This window comes from Rhamphochromis longiceps, linkage group LG1, assembly GCF_057381845.1.
Source record: "Rhamphochromis longiceps isolate RC_006_pf linkage group LG1, R_longiceps_female_GT1.1, whole genome shotgun sequence".
NCBI lineage: Eukaryota > Metazoa > Chordata > Actinopteri > Cichliformes > Cichlidae > Rhamphochromis > Rhamphochromis longiceps.
Window position 1 is genome coordinate 29,692,996 of NC_140557.1, and position 18,584 is coordinate 29,711,579.

Genomic DNA, 18,584 nt, shown 5'->3' on the forward strand with positions numbered 1-18,584 from the left:
GGAAGCCTCTTCTCTCTAAAAAGAGAATGACAGCACATCTTAGGTTTGCATGTAAACAAACCACAAGACGTCCTTTAGACAGATGAGACCAAAGAAGAGATGTTTAGCCATAATGTACAGCACCACATTTAGCAAAAATCACACACAGCACATCAGCACAAACACCTCATACCAGCTGTCAAACACAGAAATGCAAGGGGTGGTAAAGCTTGTTTTAAATCCAAGGGGCACCTTGCAATCACTGAGTTAATAACAAAGAACTCTAAAGTCAAATGTTAGACCGCCTGTGTGACAACTGACATTTGGATCAAACCGGGTTATGCAGCAGAGCTATGATATCGACAGCAAATCTACAACAGAATGGCTAAAAAAGATAAGTCACTAAGATTAGTGTGCATAACTAATGATAACAGGCCTCAATTAATTGAAGCAACTTTGTAAGAGATGTGAGAGACTGGTGAAGTCATACAGGACACCATTACTTGGTGCTTTGTTTTTCACAGAACTGTGAAAGCTTTTTTGCCACATGTCTGTAGATTTTATTAATATTTACCAAAACAGACATTAACATGCAAAAGCAATATATATGGTAGGACCTACCTTTAAGCATACCTATAATATTATACGTTATTACCTCATGTGCCAAATAAGTAAAATCAGCTGATGGAGCTGTTGGAAAAATCTAACTTTGTTTTTTGTTGGGGTTTTTTTTTTTTTTTTTTTAGTTGTAAAAATCCAAAAATGACAGGCAGTGCAAATGCTTTTAAGCTGGGCATTTTGCCTGTACCTTCATTACAGTAAAAAATCAAAAACAAACTCAGTGGATTCACTGAACCTCTATACTGTAATAAATTTCCCTTTGAAGTTGCAGCACAGTTATGGTAATGCTGCCATAATATTTGACATTCCCACCAACACCCTGAAGCTGGACCCAGGCTGGTCCTGATTAATCACCATGGGAGTTTCAACCATCAAAGTCTAAACACTACAGAGCAGAACTAGCCATTATAATAACTCTAATGATTTGGACTTTCACATTTTCTACTTGCTAAAGGAAAATGACTGTACTGTAGCCTGCACATCCAGTTTTTAGTTGTATTTACTAAGACGTGAGCGTCACTGTACAAAATTTCCTGCATTTATACAATGTTTTTACATTTTGTTAGTAGATTATTATTGCTTTTAGTAAATGCTACTTCTAGCACCTATCTGCTGTAGAAACAGCAGTACAGCGTCTACAGTTTGAGTACCTAATGTAACGCTGGGGTTAACGGGTGGCTTGTTGTGTCTGCACTGTGGTATAATTTCTTCCAAGGTTAGTTCTGCTCAGTGTAAACACAGACATAGTTGTTGAACCACAGTAGATGTTTTCACTTCAAGCCTTCAGGTGCAACTTGAACCTTGCAGCAACAGCTCGCTGCCACGCTGGTCACATTTTCAAAACAAATGCTTGCAACAATCCCAAATGCCACTAAAAGGGTTTATGGCACAAATGGCTGGTTTCACGGGCTCCTTGGAGACTGCAGTAAAAGAGGTAAATATAGAAACAACTGGTAGGCTGAAAATAAGGCTTTAAACAGTGAAGCTGTGGTGAAGGGAAAGGGTGATTTGATTAAATGAATGTGCCCTGTTCTTGTTGTTTTCTTTGGTTGGGAATAGAGCAACAACGCTGCGAGAGAGACAAAGAGATAGTTTTGAGACAGGCAGCCGCAGAGCTACAGTCACCTCTTCTGGCAGGGTGGTTAGCGGTTGGACGGCTGTGTCCTGTCTGACCTGTGTGAGGTGGAGATGTGATAATACAAACCTGAAGTTAGAGGTCTGGAGGGAATTTATAGGGTTTTTTATATGCTCTATTTGAGTCGACCAGAGACGTCTGCTGCTTCCTCTGCTTTTAGGATGCACGTTGGAGAGGTGCGTAAGGAGACAGAGCAAGTGACGGGTACAGAAGACGCACACACACCCAGACAGAAAAGCAGGCATACAAAAACTTTCACACTCACACGCACAAACAAAATCCAGCAAGAACCAGTACTGCAACCCTCCTAACCTTTTGTGCGGTGGCTTGTGTGGTTTGGAAAACTCCAGGGTGTGTTGCAGTCCAACGGCAGTAGGAGTGTCAGAAGATGATGTCCTCTCTCCCCACACAGCCTTTCTATTAGCGCTGTATCTGAATACGAGGAGTTCACTGCAGCTGTAAGTTATAGATTCACTGGCCACTTCACTTTGCAACACCTGTTCAGCCAATCACACAGCAGCAACTCAGTGGATTTAGGCATGTAGACATGGTCAAGACGAACTGTTGTTGTCAGATGGGCTGGCCTGAGTGATTTATATCCTGCTGATCTGCTGGGATTTCCCCACATGATCATCTCTAAAGTTTACAGAGAATGGTAAGCAAAGGAGAAAATATCCAGTGAGGGCCAGGTCTATGGGTGAAAATGCATTTTTGATGTCAGAGGAGAATGGCTACTTGTTAGAGCCAAGCACAAGGTCATCTGTGAATGCACATCAAATCGGAAGCAATTGTGTGATGCTGTCATGCCATTATGGGCCAAAATCTCTGAGGAATGTTTCCATCTCCTTCTAGAATATGCTCCATGAAGAATTAAGGCAGTTCTGAAGGTAAAAGTGGGTTAAACCCAGTACTAGTAAGGTGTACCTAATGAAATGGCCAGTGAGTGTATTTGTACTTCACATTATTGCAACAATGTATAACATAAACTGGGAAATGTATTTCCTGAGAGTAAGAATCTCTTTTGTGAGAGTGTCCTGGACCAAGATAAGCACAAAAGTCCTCCAACTGATTTTGTGTGTCAAAATTTCAGACACAATTTTTTCTCCGCATTTAATTTTTATTTAAAATTTTTGTCACCCATAAACAGTCCAAATTTAGACCTGAGATTTTGCACTTAAAGTAAAAAGAAGTATAACAGTAAATCAGCTCACTACAAACTTCACTTCTGAAGGCAAAGGGGGGCCCAACTCTGCACCAGTAGAGCTTGTTAGTTTTTGGTTGTCCTTGACTTGCCAGCCACTTTGTTTTGTAAAGTAAGGAAAGCCATGGAAATGGAAATGCCACCATGCCTCAGTTCAGATTTGAGAAAACGTCTCATTTTTTCCCAGGCAGGCCCTGCCCGCAACAATCAAGAGTTATGTAACTGCTTATCTCCCACAGCCAGGTCTAGACTGACTCACTTACACCCATTCTAAAACAGGTTTGCTACTTCTTGAGGAAATTGACACCATCTATGAAATGATTCTTGGCATCATTTCGTGCCAGGCTGACCCATTTGAGGACATTAGTACACAGAGTACACTCACAGCAAGACTCTCACACAGAGAATTTTCAAATACTGATATCTCTGCCTGTGACTTTGCACACAATGTCAGACTTCCTGCCTCAGAAAGTCTGGTCCAAGCTAAGGAATTGCATTGTAAATGGATGGGATGAATTATTATGGGTTTTGCCCTGCATGAAACCAGGAAATTCCCAAGAAGTGTAGGATTGTAATAAGATCTCCCACTCACTATCTCTCCTGCTCTCTCTCTCTGACCCCTCAATGCCCATGAATGAACATTTGAACATACTGGTTTGAATGCACTGATCTTCTAGTAGGAGGAAGAATTGAAGCAGAGATTATTTTTGAAGTTTAAATGGCATAAATCAAATATTCTTTTTTTTTGATCAAGGTCTTTTTATTGAACAAAGAATTGCAAAAAGGAGAGGTGACAAAGGGCACCCCTGTCGTGTGCCACGCTGAAGCTGAAAAAAGGGGGACAGACTATTGTTGGTCCGAATGGCCGCTACAGGGTCACAGTACAATACTTTTATCCAGGATACAAAATTACTCCCGAGGCCAAGCATAAATCAAATATTCTAAATGAATGTATGAAGCTTTTCGCTGAAAAAAAATCATAACAATCAAAACCAAAATGAGGGGAAGTTTAAGCAGACTGAAGAGTGTATGGAGGCCATCGATGTCGATAAATACAACAATAAAACATGAAATCTATAATAAAATCTAACACACAGCTTGTAAGAGCCTAATTCACCTCCTCTGGGGTTGTTCAGTGCAGCTGCTTTTTAACCTCAAAAAACCATAAAAGCTGCTTTGTACCATGCGCTCAGGCCTTCATGCATGCTTGTAGTATAATATCAACATGTCTGTTTCATTCCACAATAACACACTGGACACTGGGGAAACAGTGACTACTAAAGGGAAAAGATTTATGACGACAGATCTAAAAATATAATTCAGTTTGTTTCAAAAGGCTGGTTAGTTTAACATCAGGGTAAACGGCTCCTCTTGTACAATGAGTCATATTTTTTAACCAATCCAAAGGATATTGAAAAGGAGCTTTCTGCACAATAACTGCAAACGATGAGACGACGACTCGACACTGACAAAGAGGGAAAAAAGCACTTCTCACATTTCTCTGACCTACATAATGCCTCCATACATTCCTTCAGCCACATTACATAACGTGTGGAGTGACTCAGAGAGGCCCAGAGGACACACCCAGCTCAGATAGTTCTTCTGCTGAATTAGATTTCATCAGCTGTAATAGAAGTACAACACTCTGTATTGACTCGTGCACATTATATAGGCCTGTTTATAAAACATTAGGGAAATGATTCATATCATTTCTCTCGAGTTTTTCCTTTTCAATTTTCAAAAGCAAAAGGAAAACTTTCTGAGACTTTTAGGGAACATCTTTTTTTGCTTCAAAAAAATTACATAGAAAGATGTGGGTTTAGTCCATATGTGGCTATACAATTTCTATTATTCCTATTTTTATTATTCAAAGTGCACATTAAATAAGTATCATTTGAAATCTTTAAACGTGGCTAACGGTCTGTGTTAGCTAACAGTCTGTAGGGGTCTTTATATGAAGGTCGATGTTTCTGTAAATGTGTAATTAGCACTACTTGTTTAAACTCAGTCATGGGTTTTTATTCTTTGTTGGATTTTTAATATAATTTTGACACGTCTATAAAAGCTGGAAAATAACATCAAATTTCCTACATTTGCTAAACATGGGGGAAAACTGAAGTTTGTTTATAGGATAAGGTATAAAAACGTTAAAAATGAGTGAATGGGCCCAATTACTGATCACTAAGTGTAAGGTTTATACAGGATCTAAATTAACAGTACTGGCAATTACCAGTTTTTCTATGAGGCGTCCAATGTGTCGCCTCAAATTTGGACACAAGATACATTCAGTTTGCTTTCCTAATAAATAACATTACTGGTATTTACATTTCTAAAATATTTAATTCCTAAGATGTTTCTTTTTATGACAGGTGGTTAATACATTTGTTAAGCACCGTAGATGTTTAAGATTTTAGTAGGACATAAGTAAAAAAAAAAAAAAAAAAATGCATAGTGCTTTTTATATAGTGCTTTTTTTTTTTAATAATCAAAAACACTTTTAAAACAACCTCCGCTCACTAATGTGCTTAAGAAACAAACTATAGCATATACTCAAAAACATGATCTGTGTGCCTTACACCATTGTCCAATCTGACACTGCATGTTTTTTCCTAAATGAGACTGTTTTCAGCCGTTTATTCATGCGATTTGTTACACGAACCCATTTAATCAGTAAAACTTCAAAGTTATGTAATTGAGTTTAATCTGTATGAAAGAAGAGTCCAAATGTGTGTGAATTTGGATAAGCTGTACTCACGAGGAGAGTCCCTCTTATCGTTTGCACCAACTGTTGCCTGGGAGCAAGATAGAGAAAGCTAAATGTGCCCATCTAAGCAGCTACTCAATGTTCCTGGTGTATATTTTAAATAACCAATTTAAAGTTAAACACTTCAGAATTCACAAAGTTCCATTTTGCAACAGCTGAAGTGGGAGTGTCGTGTTCTAAAAATAATCAGTACACGTTGTAATTGGCAGGAGGATCATTTATTGACATACGCAACTTGAGTGCAACCATCCTGTTAACAAATCCATCAATTCTCTTTGGAGTGTACTCTGTATCAAAGCAATAAATACGATCGATATAAAATCATGCCAGCATCATATGCTGAAAGGTAAACATTTACAAAATAACAAAAAAACAAAAAAAAAAAAAAAACATAGCACTCTGATAAATGAGCTGCCAGGTGGAAACTTAAGGCAAGGCGGTCTTCAGCTTGCAGATTGATTATATGATCCTTTTAGCCAATCAGATGATCTGCAATACAGAAAGTACACAAAATCAGTAACAGAAGTTTACATATAAAACAGGTTTTTTTTGCTATATAATTACAGGATTTTAATACTTTTGTTAGAGAGACTTCTGGATGTTATTCAGGATGTCGCCATAGACAAAGTTGAACAGCGCCTCCTTTGACTTGGTTCCGTCCAGCTGCACTGTAAGAGGATACACACACATTTAATCAGTGTGGTCAGCCTTTATGTGACAAAGCACCACACATGGTTACAACATTTACAATAATAAAAAACGGAATCAACTTACCAACATCAACAGCTGATGCCTCCATGATGTTCTTATGTTTCAGGTACATGGGCCAGACGTGGCCGTCAAAAAGGCCAGGTGGGTCTGGTACCAGGTAGTTTCTTGAGCTGCAGAATGACACAAGACCAGTTAAAAAAAAAGATTAAGCTACAGCTGCATGGATGGCAAACACATGTGAAGAACAACACTAGAGCACTTACCACCTCCTCTTTTTGCATTCTTCATATGGGATGGAAATAAAGTAGCGTTGGTTCAGCACGTCGATCAAAGGTCTGCAACAGGTACAGATGAATTGGTGTCATTTGACTTCGAGAACAAGCACTTGACTCACATGTAGCTAAGCACAGATTCTTACTCGTAGGTGTAAAGCAAGAAGCCTTCCACAATAAGGATGTGAGTCTCCTCATCCTCCTTGCGGTCAGACTTTGGCACGATCTCAGAATCCAGGGTGTTATTAACGCCATGAGACTTCTCAAACTTCACCGGGTTCTCCAGCCACGCATAGATGGTACTCATCATAGCCTCCATGTCCAGAGCAGTGATGACTGAAGAGATGGCAGAGGGGGAGAAGGAAGAAAAAAAAAAAAAAAAAAAACAGAAGTGTGCAGAAAGTTGCAAAAAAGAAAACAAGTGAGAAACACATGTTCAAACTCCCAGATTTCGTTTACATTGCATGCACGTTAGGAATGAAACACAACATTAAGGTTGAGTCATACACGCAAAACACAAACACACACAGACACCCACACACAAAGCCCTTCATAAAAACCCAGGCTTACCATCGTACTGCTTAAAGCCATCTTCACCAACTTCAATCTGATCTTGGGGCTGAAACATACATTGATGAGATGTACCCAGGTACATTCCACTAATGCTACACTCTGCTATATGGAAGGCGCTAGATTTTTTTTTGTTTGTTTGTTTGTTTTTTTTAACAATACACACACTGTGTCAAACTGCTACCCAGAGCAGTCTCTTTGGTGAACTAAATCCAAAATGTAAAGATATGGAGATATGCATGTGGCTCACCTTGAAGAAGTCATCCTGATGTACCACGCAACAGTTGGGCAGGTTCTTGATCAGTCTGTTGGTGAGGGTGGTTTTCCCTCCGTTGGTTACACTACAGGGGAAGAAAAGGAATTAAAATGAATGAAGTGTGGTTGATGTAAAATAGGGCATGTGTTGCGGGGTCATTTTAAGGTAGTAGGCAGCCATATTTCCTCGTTAATTACTCATCTAATGCATTTTAACGTGTAATGTCAGGGCTGCCGGGTGCATGGTGTACTCGGCTATATTACATGCTTACAACGTTAGCTATTATTCATAAATTACCACATGGTTAGTTTAATATTTACAGAACCCAATGAGTGGCAATCGAAATGTTATAACGTTACGGTTCGAACAAAAAGCCATACCGGATGTAATGACCGCCGTCCCCACGTGTGACGGCCTTACAAGGCCTACAAGGTTGCTTAGCTTAGCTTAGCCATTCATCGTCTAGTACTCACCCGCCAATACCGATGATGTACTTCATGTTTCCGTAAGTAGCCGAGAGGTCAAAACGTCAATAAAACCGGGTCAGGAGCACAGTGATCAGACGAGAAGAAGCTTAAAAAGAGAAGGTTGCAGCAGGAAACGTCAACTACTTGATTCCTCCATGGTACTTGAGTTGAGTGAGTAAGGTAAGAGCGGAGGAGACGGGCTGTCACGCGCACACAGTCTTCCACCAAAGAGGACCTTGGTTCTCTGTCGCTTCTACACATACCGGAGGGAGCCACGCGATTGGCTATTTAAACACTTCGAGTTGGCCGGAGGCGTAAGTACTTCTATTCTCAGCCAATCAGAAGCGGAATAGAGGTAGCGTCAACTTCTTTATTTTAATCTTAATTTAACTGTTTCTGGTCTGCAGTATACGATTAAACTATACTATTTCATCTTAATTTAACCAGCTATATTAATGTTTACATGACGTCACAGCCATCATGAATGCGAGCCGCTAATATTGTCAACTTCGATGGAAAAGGTTCCTACATGAAACTGCTCGGTGAAGCTTGGTGAAGGATTTTTTTTCTCTCAAATCCCTATTTTATGGAAATAGACACTGCCGCTAGGTTTTTCGAATGTATTCTTTTAGTGTTTTGAACTTTACAAGGCAAGTGCCATTTAATTTTAATCACGAGAAGAAACATCTCAAACCAGGAAAGTCTAGTTAGTTACAGAGTTATTACAGGACCCAGGAAAGCATACCTTTTTAATGTTACTGCCCCTTTTACATTTTTTTTTACATAAAGATAATAAAAAAATAATACGTTTTATTTCTAGGTCCATTTCAAAGCCCAAAAGCAGTTTACATTAGTACAGCAATTTAAAAACATATGCACAATGAAATGACAATAAAACCAAAAATTAAAATAACAAAAAACTATTTTAAAATAAGTGGTCATGGTAACAATGAGGTAACAGAAGTGATACATTTTTTTTATCCAGCATAACCTTTTGATGCATCACATGTGCACTAGTTGTAAAGAGTTTTAACTTAGATGAACTTATGCACAGTACTGTAATATAATATCAGCTACAAGTCATATGAACGCTTTCCACTGAATTCCTGATTTTTATCATGAGCACCATGGCATAATCAATATCATCACCTTTAAGATATGATAGACAGAGTCCTATAGTGCACACTATGCCACTTCACTGAGTTATAGAAGGTGTAAAATCACCATAAAGACAGAAAGCACTTTACAGAAAGTGCCTCATTGGTAGCATTTCACTTATCTAATCAGAGAAGACAGAGGCTCTTTGAGTAACCGGGGCTGACAGACGCGTGACTTTAGGGCAACTGGTGGAAGATGAACTCTCCAATTATTTCCCATTTCCCGCTTTCTTTTACAGATTTTCTTTCATAACCTTGTGGCATATATGTATATATATATGTATGTGTGTGTGTGTGTGTGTGTGTGTGTGTGTGTGTGTGTGTGTGTGTGTGTGTGTGTGTGTGTGTGTGTGTGTGTGTATAATGTGCAATGTGAGTGTGTCTTTACACACTCACATTGCTGTGGTGTTACTTTGGCCAGTCTGCTGCTGACCTTTTTCTGTTTTGTTTTGAAACTTCCCAACCAACTCCATGACACTGTTTCCTGAGGTTGCACCAAAATATTGCCTGTGTTAGGCCTTACAACCTCAACTATGAAGAGCAAGTGGCCAAGTGTGGAATTCAGTTAGGCTTGTAAGACTTATATTTATAGTTTGACAGAGCTATATTCTGGCAGCTTGTAGTCTGAGAGTTTCATGAATTTCTTGAAGAAGAAGAATCAGCAACAAAGCCTTCATTTTATGGTGTAATTGTGTTCTTCAAGGTCAACAGTCAAATAATCAACACCTCTGATACTGAGACTACATCTGCACCAAAAGTCATAAAAAAATTTCTCTGAGTATTACACAGTATTACTTGACAAAATATAGATAACTAGAATACTGAAGAAGTCACTTCTAGCTGTGTGACTTCTGTGTTACAGTCCTCTCATGTATACAAAAGCAGCCTGTAGTGAAACAAAAGTTCATGTTGCTAGGCAAATGTAGCACAATATAAAAATGCTCCTTTAACCTAAAAATTAGGTAAAATAATAATTGTTAAATTATGCATAAGTTTAGAACCCTAAATATATTTGTTAGTTTTGTATCATTATTGTGCTCTGAAAAACAGCTCTACATGAAAAAGACACTAAGTACGTCTTTGGTGCTTCCACAGGAATTAGGTGGACAAGTAGCAGCCAGGTGCTGATAATTAAATGCACTTAATTAACTGATTAGCTGATAAGAAAGTGTGAGCGCCTTTACAGAAACACAAATTCTGGCAAATTCTACATCTCACACTATACAGGCCCTTGGTTTGTATGTTAAATGTTCAAGTTCAATATCTAAATTCACTAAAAATACTTGTTTGGTTTGTTTGGATGGGTTGCCAGGAAAAAGCCGCTTCTCTCTAAAAAGAACACGACACTAGAGCTGGTAAAGTTGCATGACAATGACCCACAAGATTTCTGGAACAATGTCTTTTTGACATATGAGACCAGATTACAGATCTTTGGCTGTAATGCACGGTAGCATATTTGAAAAAAAAAAACAAAAAACAAAAAACAAAACAAGACGCCATATCAGCACAAACACCTCATACCAACTAAACATGGTGGTGGTGTCATTGAGCTGACCACAAACTCAACTGTAGGCCATGTGGGCATCTGTGTGACAACTAAAGGTTGGAAAGAACGGGGTCGTTCAACAGGACTTGAGCTCAAGCACAGCAGTAAATCTACAACAGAATGGCTGAAAATGATAAGTCCAGACTTCAGCTCGACTGAAATACTGTGGCAAGACTTAGGCATGCATAACTAATGGTAATAAACTTCAATGAAGTGGAGCAGTGTTGTATAGAAGAGTGGGCCATAATTCCTCCACAGTGATGTGAAAGGCTGATAAAGTTATACAGAAAACCATTACTTCAAGTTGTTGCTGTTGAAGCTGGTTCTACAAGCTACTGAGGCATGGTGTATATTTAGGTTTTCAGAGTCCTGTAAAATCTCTCACACATTGCTGTATTGGCAGATTGCTGTATAATGTTGGCTAATTACAATTTACCGTAACCTGACCTGCAAGGCAATTAGCACCTGTATTGGAAACAGGATATTTTTTCCCTAAAACAAAATTGCTATAAAGCCATTACAAAGGACCATGAAGTGGAACTATATTGCATATTCTGCTGTTGGCTCTAATGTGAGAACAAAATGAATGAATCCACCTAATGCATGTTTTTGTGAAGAATTACTTGTTATGCAAGGTAGATTATTAAAAGTCCACATTGTAAAGCCAACAAACCAAACATTTGTGTACTTGGCAGCCTCATATTTGGTCAAATTTTATCCACCGCCTTTGTTTTGTTTCTATTTCGAGGCATTTTTACACATGGCTGTAAAACTGCACTCTTTGTGTCTTTCCTTTCCAATAAAACACAGATGCCATAGCTTGCCAAACACACAGTGCTCTGCTTTCGGGTCAGTTTCGGGAACCAGTTACTCAACAGAAAAACAGGTTTTAGATCATTTTATACAAACAAACCAATTTGTATAAAATGACTCACAATAGGATGCCCTGTTTCCATTTAACGAGAGATTCATAAAAAGGATGTTTGTGTACAGAGAAAGTAGTTTCACAAAGAAAAGCAGTAAGAAGGTGGCACTCTCTGAAGGTCGTTTTCTGTCTAGCATTTAATGACTTATATCTGATTGTTGATTCACTGATTGTCTGGGATCTAAAACGATCATTTCCTCCTTTTTTTTCTTTTCTCCTTTTCAATTCCTATGTGAGCAGTTTATGAGATGACTGGGGTTGCTTATTTTGTCTGCAAAAGTCCTTGGGTTGTATTACACTGACTCCACCGTGTGGCAAAGCAGAGGAAATTCCTCAAAGGATCAAACACCGGAGATACAATCAACACCTGTTGGGACACCTGAGGATCAAAGTGTCTTATCTGGAATCAAGGGGCGGCAGGAGGACGAGGAGTGGGATTAGCTCCTCTTTGCTCACCATCTTTTCCAAGTGGTGGGATTGTGCCTTTCTTAGGATGTACTTCAAGGAATTATTTGCTTTAGCTCTCACTGTGGTTGTATAGGGACTGAATCACCCATAAAGTTTTATAGTTGAATGACAGTTTTATATTATTATATTAAAGCGAAACTCTGAAAACATCATATTTTTGTTTCTGTTATATATAAACGGACAATTCTTTGGTTGAAATGGAGGCTTTTCGGTAAGCAATGAGAACCACAACCTTTAAATCCACCAGATGACAGTCATATGTTTTGGTTGTAATGTGGAGCTCAAGGATATATGTAGCATCTACTTATTTAAAACAAAGCATTTTAAATTCTTATCAACATGACATTCATGCCTTAATTTCACATGATCCCCCATCTGCATCACACAGCCAGGCAAGATAATAGATTTCCTTGATTTCCTGAACTCAGCGTGAATATCATGCAGAAAATTATTTTCAAAGGCAACTTAATTGAGCGTGAGGAGTTCTGGGTGGCAAAGCTTTGACCTCTGAAAATCTGAAATGAAATATTATGTGTGAACAGTGAGAAGAAAGCAGAAACGTCAGTGTACATTCACACACCCCTCGGTATCTTTCAGGTGTATGAGGCATTTGTGTTTGAGACAGTGCAATATTTGGTTTGACTGTGAGTCAGCATCTCGAGTATGGTTGGGATCATGTTGGGAAGTTCAATAACAAAAACTTCACCTAATAAAAACTATGTCCTGTCTAAAGTCTGGTACAGATAGAGTAAACAGCAGCGTTAACAGTAAAGAAACATCATGTAAAATATTGTTTTTCCCTTTTAAGCAGCTTTAAGGTTGTCAGTATCATCTTGATCCTCGGCTCCCAGCTTTTCCCCTATTATCTTTTTTTCCAGGTATATCTTTAAACGTAAAACTATCTACAGCAGATGAAAAGTATCCGAGAGTCATGTTATTAAAAAACAGGGGAACAAAATCCACCAAAGACCTGACAGGACCTGCTCCATCTACACTGTTCACTGAAGCATCATCAGAAATATTCACAGTGGAAGGGTGGTAGTCGAGAAACCATTCTCAAGGAAGGAAACAGGGAGAAAAGGCACAGGCATGCCAAGTTACATAAAAACTGTTCTAAAAATCAGTGACAAGAAGTCTTATGGAGTGATGAATCCAAATGTAAGGTTTTTGCTTCAAAATCATCATCAGCAAGTATAGAGGAGGTCAGGAGTGAGGTGAGTGCCTACAGCCTCTGTAAAACACGAGGGTTTGTGGCTTCATTTCAGCAACTGCTGTTCTGCACAGAAAAGTGCTGTGAAATTTTAATCCAGCATGAAATACCATTTGGAAAGTTTCTGGGAACCGCATTTGTTTTAGCATCACAATAATCCCAAACACATTCTCAATGCATTGGAAGCTCACCTAGATAGAAAAACACATAGTGGAAAACTATCAGTCATGGATTGGCCTCCACAGAGCCTGGACCTCAACCTTAGTGTGGGAGAAATTTGACAGAGAACACAACAAAAGGCAAAACATTCAAAGAAGAGCTTTGAATGTCCTTCAAGAAGCCTGAAGAACTATTCCTGAAGACTATTTAAAGAAGGAAGCTGTCTAAGAAAGTTCAGGGTGTGTCAAAGGATAAAGATGGTCATAATAAATATTGACTGTCATGTTCATTAGAACTGTACAAACTCAAAAAAATCGCTGCATTTATTTAGCAGTTTTCTAGCAAAATATAAAGACAAGAGCGGTGACTCAAGATTTGTGCATACTTCTTTACTGATAACTGTACTTACTGTTTATAGATACAGTGGGGCAAAAAAGTATTTAGTCAGCCACCGATTGTGCAAGTTCCCCCACCTAAAATGATGACAGAGGTCAGTAATTTGCACCAGAGGTACACTTCAACTGTGAGAGACAGAATGTGAAAAAAAAAAAATCCATGAATCCACATGGTAGGATTTGTAAAGAATTTATTCGTAAATCAGGGTGGAAAATAAGTATTTGGTCAATAACAAAAATACAACTCAATACTTTGTAACATAACCTTTGTTGGCAATAACAGAGGTCAAACGTTTACTATAGGTCTTTACCAGGTTTGCACACACAGTAGCTGGTATTTTGGCCCATTCCTCCATGCAGATCTTCTCGAGAGCAGTGATGTTTTGGGGCTGTCGCCGAGCAACACGGACTTTCAACTCCCGCCACAGATTTTCTATGGGGTTGAGGTCTGGAGACTGGCTAGGCCACTCCAGGACTTTCAAATGCTTCTTACGGAGCCACTCCTTTGTTGCCCGGGCGGTGTGTTCTGGATCATTGTCATGTTGGAAGACCCAGCCTCGTTTCATCTTCAAAGTTCTCACTGATGGAAGGAGGTTTTGGCTCAAAATCTCACGATACATGGCCCCATTCATTCTGTCCTTAACACGGATCAGTCGTCCTGTCCCCTTGGCAGAAAAACTGCCCCATAGCATGATGTTTCCACCCCCATGCTTCACAGTAGGTATGGTGTTCTTGGGATGCAACTCAGTATTCTTCTTCCTCCAAACACGACGAGTTGAGTTTATACCAAAAAGTTCTACTTTGGTTTCATCTGACCACATGACATTCTCCCAATCCTCTGCTGTATCATCCATGTGCTCTCTGGCAAACTTCAGACGGGCCTGGACATGCACTGGCTTCAGCAGCGGAACACGTCTGGCACTGCGGGATTTGATTCCCTGCCGTTGTAGTGTGTTACTGATGGTGACCTTTGTTACTTTGGTCCCAGCTCTCTGCAGGTCATTCACCAGGTCCCCCCGTGTGGTTCTGGGATCTTTGCTCACCGTTCTCATGATCATTTTGACCCCACGGGATGAGATCTTGCGTGGAGCCCCAGATCGAGGGAGATTATCAGTGGTCTTGTATGTCTTCCATTTTCTGATGATTGCTCCCACAGTTGATTTTTTCACACCAAGCTGCTTGCCTATTGTAGATTCACTCTTCCCAGTCTGGTGCAGGTCTACAATACTTTTCCTGGTGTCCTTCGAAAGCTCTTTGGTCTTGGCCATGGCGGAGTTTGGAGTCTGACTGTTTGAGGCTGTGGACAGGTGTCTTTTATACAGATGATGAGTTCAAACAGGTGCCATTCATACAGGTAACGAGTCGGGGACAGAAAAGCTTCTTACAGAAGACGTTACAGGTCTGTGAGAGCCAGAGATTTTCCTTGTTTGAGGTGACCAAATACTTATTTTCCACCCTGATTTACAAATAAATTCTTTACAAATCCTACCATGTGAATTCATGGATTTTTTTTTTCACATTCTGTCTCTCACAGTTGAAGTGTACCTCTGGTGCAAATTACTGACCTCTGTCATCATTTTAAGTGGGGGAACTTGCACAATCGGTGGCTGACTAAATACTTTTTTGCCCCACTGTAGCAGTGGTTACAGTTTTACATCAGAACTGGTGCAAGTTACGATCAAGTTTGCACATGTACTTTAGGCTGTGGACTTAGTAAAGGGGGGGGGGGGGATTAATGTTAAAGGTTTTGTAAAATTCAATTAAAAGACTCAAATTATTGTTGACAGGAACCAGAAGGAGGCAGTAAAGCAATTTAAAGGATAACCAATTGCTGCTATATTCATAGAAAAGACTGGAAAAGGCTTCAGGTAGTTCTGTGAGCAAGACGGACAGTGACCAACAGTTCAATGCAAATATTGTTTTAGCTAGCAACTAACAGTTATTATGAGCCTTTTATATTCATAGGAGGTTAACTCTTCTGTCTGGTAGCTAATTGGCTTACAGGCAACATATCAGATAGGCTGATATGTATGCTATCATAACACTGGAAATTGTTTGCTTATATTTGTATTTAACATAAGAGAAGCAAAAGAGTAACTTTAACCCTAAAAATGGTTAGCAGTCGGTGACAAAGCTGGTTTATAAGCCTTTAGAAAGATGTGGGCATGCTGAATAATGTTACCTGCATGTTACTACAAACTGAGCATCACACTAAGAGGCGAGTTACATCAAAGGTTTTGACTGTAACAAAATAACTATCATTTCAGAGCACCGACGCTTCCCCTGGTCAGGTGAACGTGAGGATGACGAAAATGAGTACAAAAATGTTAATGTGTACAGACAGACACTTCAAAACCAGAGGGAGGCAGCAAAGCAATATAAAGGGTGAAAAACTGCAGTGAGCTCCCCAAAGAAGAAGAGCAGGCCTCAGGTAGCTCTGTGAGAAAGATGGACAGTCCCAAGCAGTTAAATGTAAGTATTTTTATTCTAGGCAGCATTGATTATAAGTCTTTTGCCTTCATAGCAGGTTGACTGTTTTCTATTTGGCAACTAACTAAGTGTCATTCAGCTTATCTAGCAGGTGGCTAACAATGAAGCTAGTCATTAGTCACAGGAACTGTTTGTTTGCATTTTTCTTTTTTGACCTAAACAAGGTCAAAAAAGAAAAATGCAAACAAACAGTTTGCATCTCTTAAACAAAGAGATGCAAAGGAGTAAGTTTAACTCTGAAAAAGGCTAGCAGTTGCTGACAAACATAGTCTAAGAGTCATTAAAAGTGATTCAACTGCAATCAGAATTACACATTTTTTTCCCTTGCATTGGACACATTAAATAACACAAATTAAAACTTTATAATTCCACATTGCTGTTTCCAAGTAATTGCATTTCTACTAAGCTTCCTTGCTGTCGTACCTCCAGCAGAAATCAGGACTTGTTATTGGCTGCCCTTCTTCGTGCATCTGATATTTTCGGATTAATGACTTTATTATCTGTTCCAGTTTCACGTGTCTATCCGGAAGGGATCTTCTATTCCTGCTCTGCAAAAATGCAACACTTGCTGTTCTCCAGGAAAATTTCATTGTCCGTTTTGTTCACCTGAAATTTTCAAACCCACAAACCGCCCCAGTCTTAGGATCCACTTGGACAGCCATCAAAGGGAAGCCTTTGAAACTGGAAGTATGTTTCAGAACTTTAAGTTTAAGTTAAACCAACTCATTCCTAATCATGATGTTTACATCTTTTCTGTTTCAGAATACACCTTCCACAGGTGTAGACTCCAGTGCAGAAGTCAGGCGCATTACCACTGTTTGTACTGCAAAGCCACAGTGATAAGAAGGAAAACTTTCCACAGTCATCTGTCATTTTGCAGTGAGCAACAACAGAGGAGGGTCCGGAAATTATCCAAACTACAGGCTGAATTGACACAAAGATTCCAAAATGACAGAGGGAGCCCTTCATATGACATGGTGAGGGTGTGATGGTGTAGTGCTGCACATGCTCTACGTTAAAGCAGATATGCATTATCTCTTAACAATGTTCCTAAATATTTAGTGTGCATGTCTATAGTTTTATTAAATACTTTGTGTGTGGTCTAGTGGAAAAGCTGTAGCCACTTTAGAAAGAGACTCAGTCACTTCCAATTGGTCAGCTTGTCCAAACAAAGCAAACCAGCATTTATTAAAAACATCAGGGGGACATCCAAGAAATTTATAGATGGGGCACAGCTCCCCTTCTCTGAAGGAAAAAGAGATGGCCCAGAATGAGTGGATGTCTCTGATATTCAACATTCATGATAACTGGGGCTGAGGGGGTTGAGAGAATGGGTTTCATTTTAAGATTTTTACAGACCTTTAATTGTAGTAGAGTACCTTTCTATTTATATTAATAAAATCATGCACTGCCAGCCATATATCAGACAAGCAGCAGTCACCTAATACCCATTACCTTCAACCAGCTGCTTCTGTTTCATTGCTAAATTTAAATATGCTAACATCGTTTGAAGGTCCCACTGATTACCACAATCCTTATGGCGAGATGTGAACGTTGTTGAAAGAACCCTGCACATATTTAAGCTATTTGCTTAATAGCTCCAAATGTTTCAGTGTGTTCTTTCAACGTTGTTGATGTGGAACCAGTTCTACCAATTGAGCATCAAACCAACAAAAAGGAAAGTCATCCAAGAGATTTTAATTGGTTTAAAAAATGTTTTATCTTTACAGGAGAGGGATGTGAACGGTAACGGCATAACTATCGTCTCAGATTCAGAGGGCCAAGATTCAGAGGGCCAAAACAGCCACAGAGCCAGCGGCGGCCATTCTGTGTCTCACAGTTTCACCAGATCAGGCAAATGTGACACTGGGAGGAAAATGAAGAGGAGTACAGAGATGGACTCCTCTAAATGTCACAAAGGAGTACAGACAGACACTCCAAAACCACAAGACTGCGATGAGTATTACTTTATGACCCTCACGAAAGTGTTTAAGAAGTTGGCTCCTCAGAAAAAGGCAGGGGTCAGGATGAAAATCGAGCATCTTCTTCTCGAAGCTCAGTTTACATAGAGAAGAGCATACCGTCTTTTATTTATATATATATATATATATATATATATATATATATATATATATATATATATATATATATAAATAAAATACAGATTTATTTATTTTGATTGCACATGAATTACTTAAAGAAGTGGAAGTGATATGTTTTCTTTTTCACTGTGGACAAAGCCTGGAGTGTTTTGTGTC

General features: G+C 39.2%; 2 protein-coding genes across 2 annotated transcripts; one reads left to right on the plus strand and one right to left on the minus strand.

Annotated features, from left to right (window-relative positions):
• Nucleotides 1-5,896: 5,896 nt before the first annotated feature.
• On the minus strand, nucleotides 5,897-8,230 carry mibp2 (muscle-specific beta 1 integrin binding protein 2). The gene is made up of 8 exons (XM_085405330.1): nucleotides 7,983-8,230; nucleotides 7,504-7,594; nucleotides 7,254-7,302; nucleotides 6,830-7,019; nucleotides 6,675-6,746; nucleotides 6,475-6,581; nucleotides 6,278-6,368; nucleotides 5,897-6,189 (listed from the first exon to the last, which is right to left on the minus strand). Exons 1-7 carry the CDS (start codon nucleotides 8,006-8,008, stop codon nucleotides 6,283-6,285), a joined length of 621 nt encoding a protein of 206 aa, XP_085261456.1. The 5' UTR covers nucleotides 8,009-8,230; the 3' UTR covers nucleotides 5,897-6,189; nucleotides 6,278-6,282.
• Nucleotides 8,231-16,170: 7,940 nt separating this feature from the next.
• Nucleotides 16,171-18,396, plus strand: LOC146678954 (uncharacterized). Its single transcript, XM_085411740.1, has 4 exons — nucleotides 16,171-16,308; nucleotides 16,836-17,013; nucleotides 17,089-17,303; nucleotides 18,057-18,396. Exons 1-4 carry the CDS (start codon nucleotides 16,285-16,287, stop codon nucleotides 18,393-18,395), a joined length of 756 nt encoding a protein of 251 aa, XP_085267866.1. The 5' UTR covers nucleotides 16,171-16,284; the 3' UTR covers nucleotide 18,396.
• The last annotated feature ends 188 nt before the right edge of the window (nucleotides 18,397-18,584 follow it).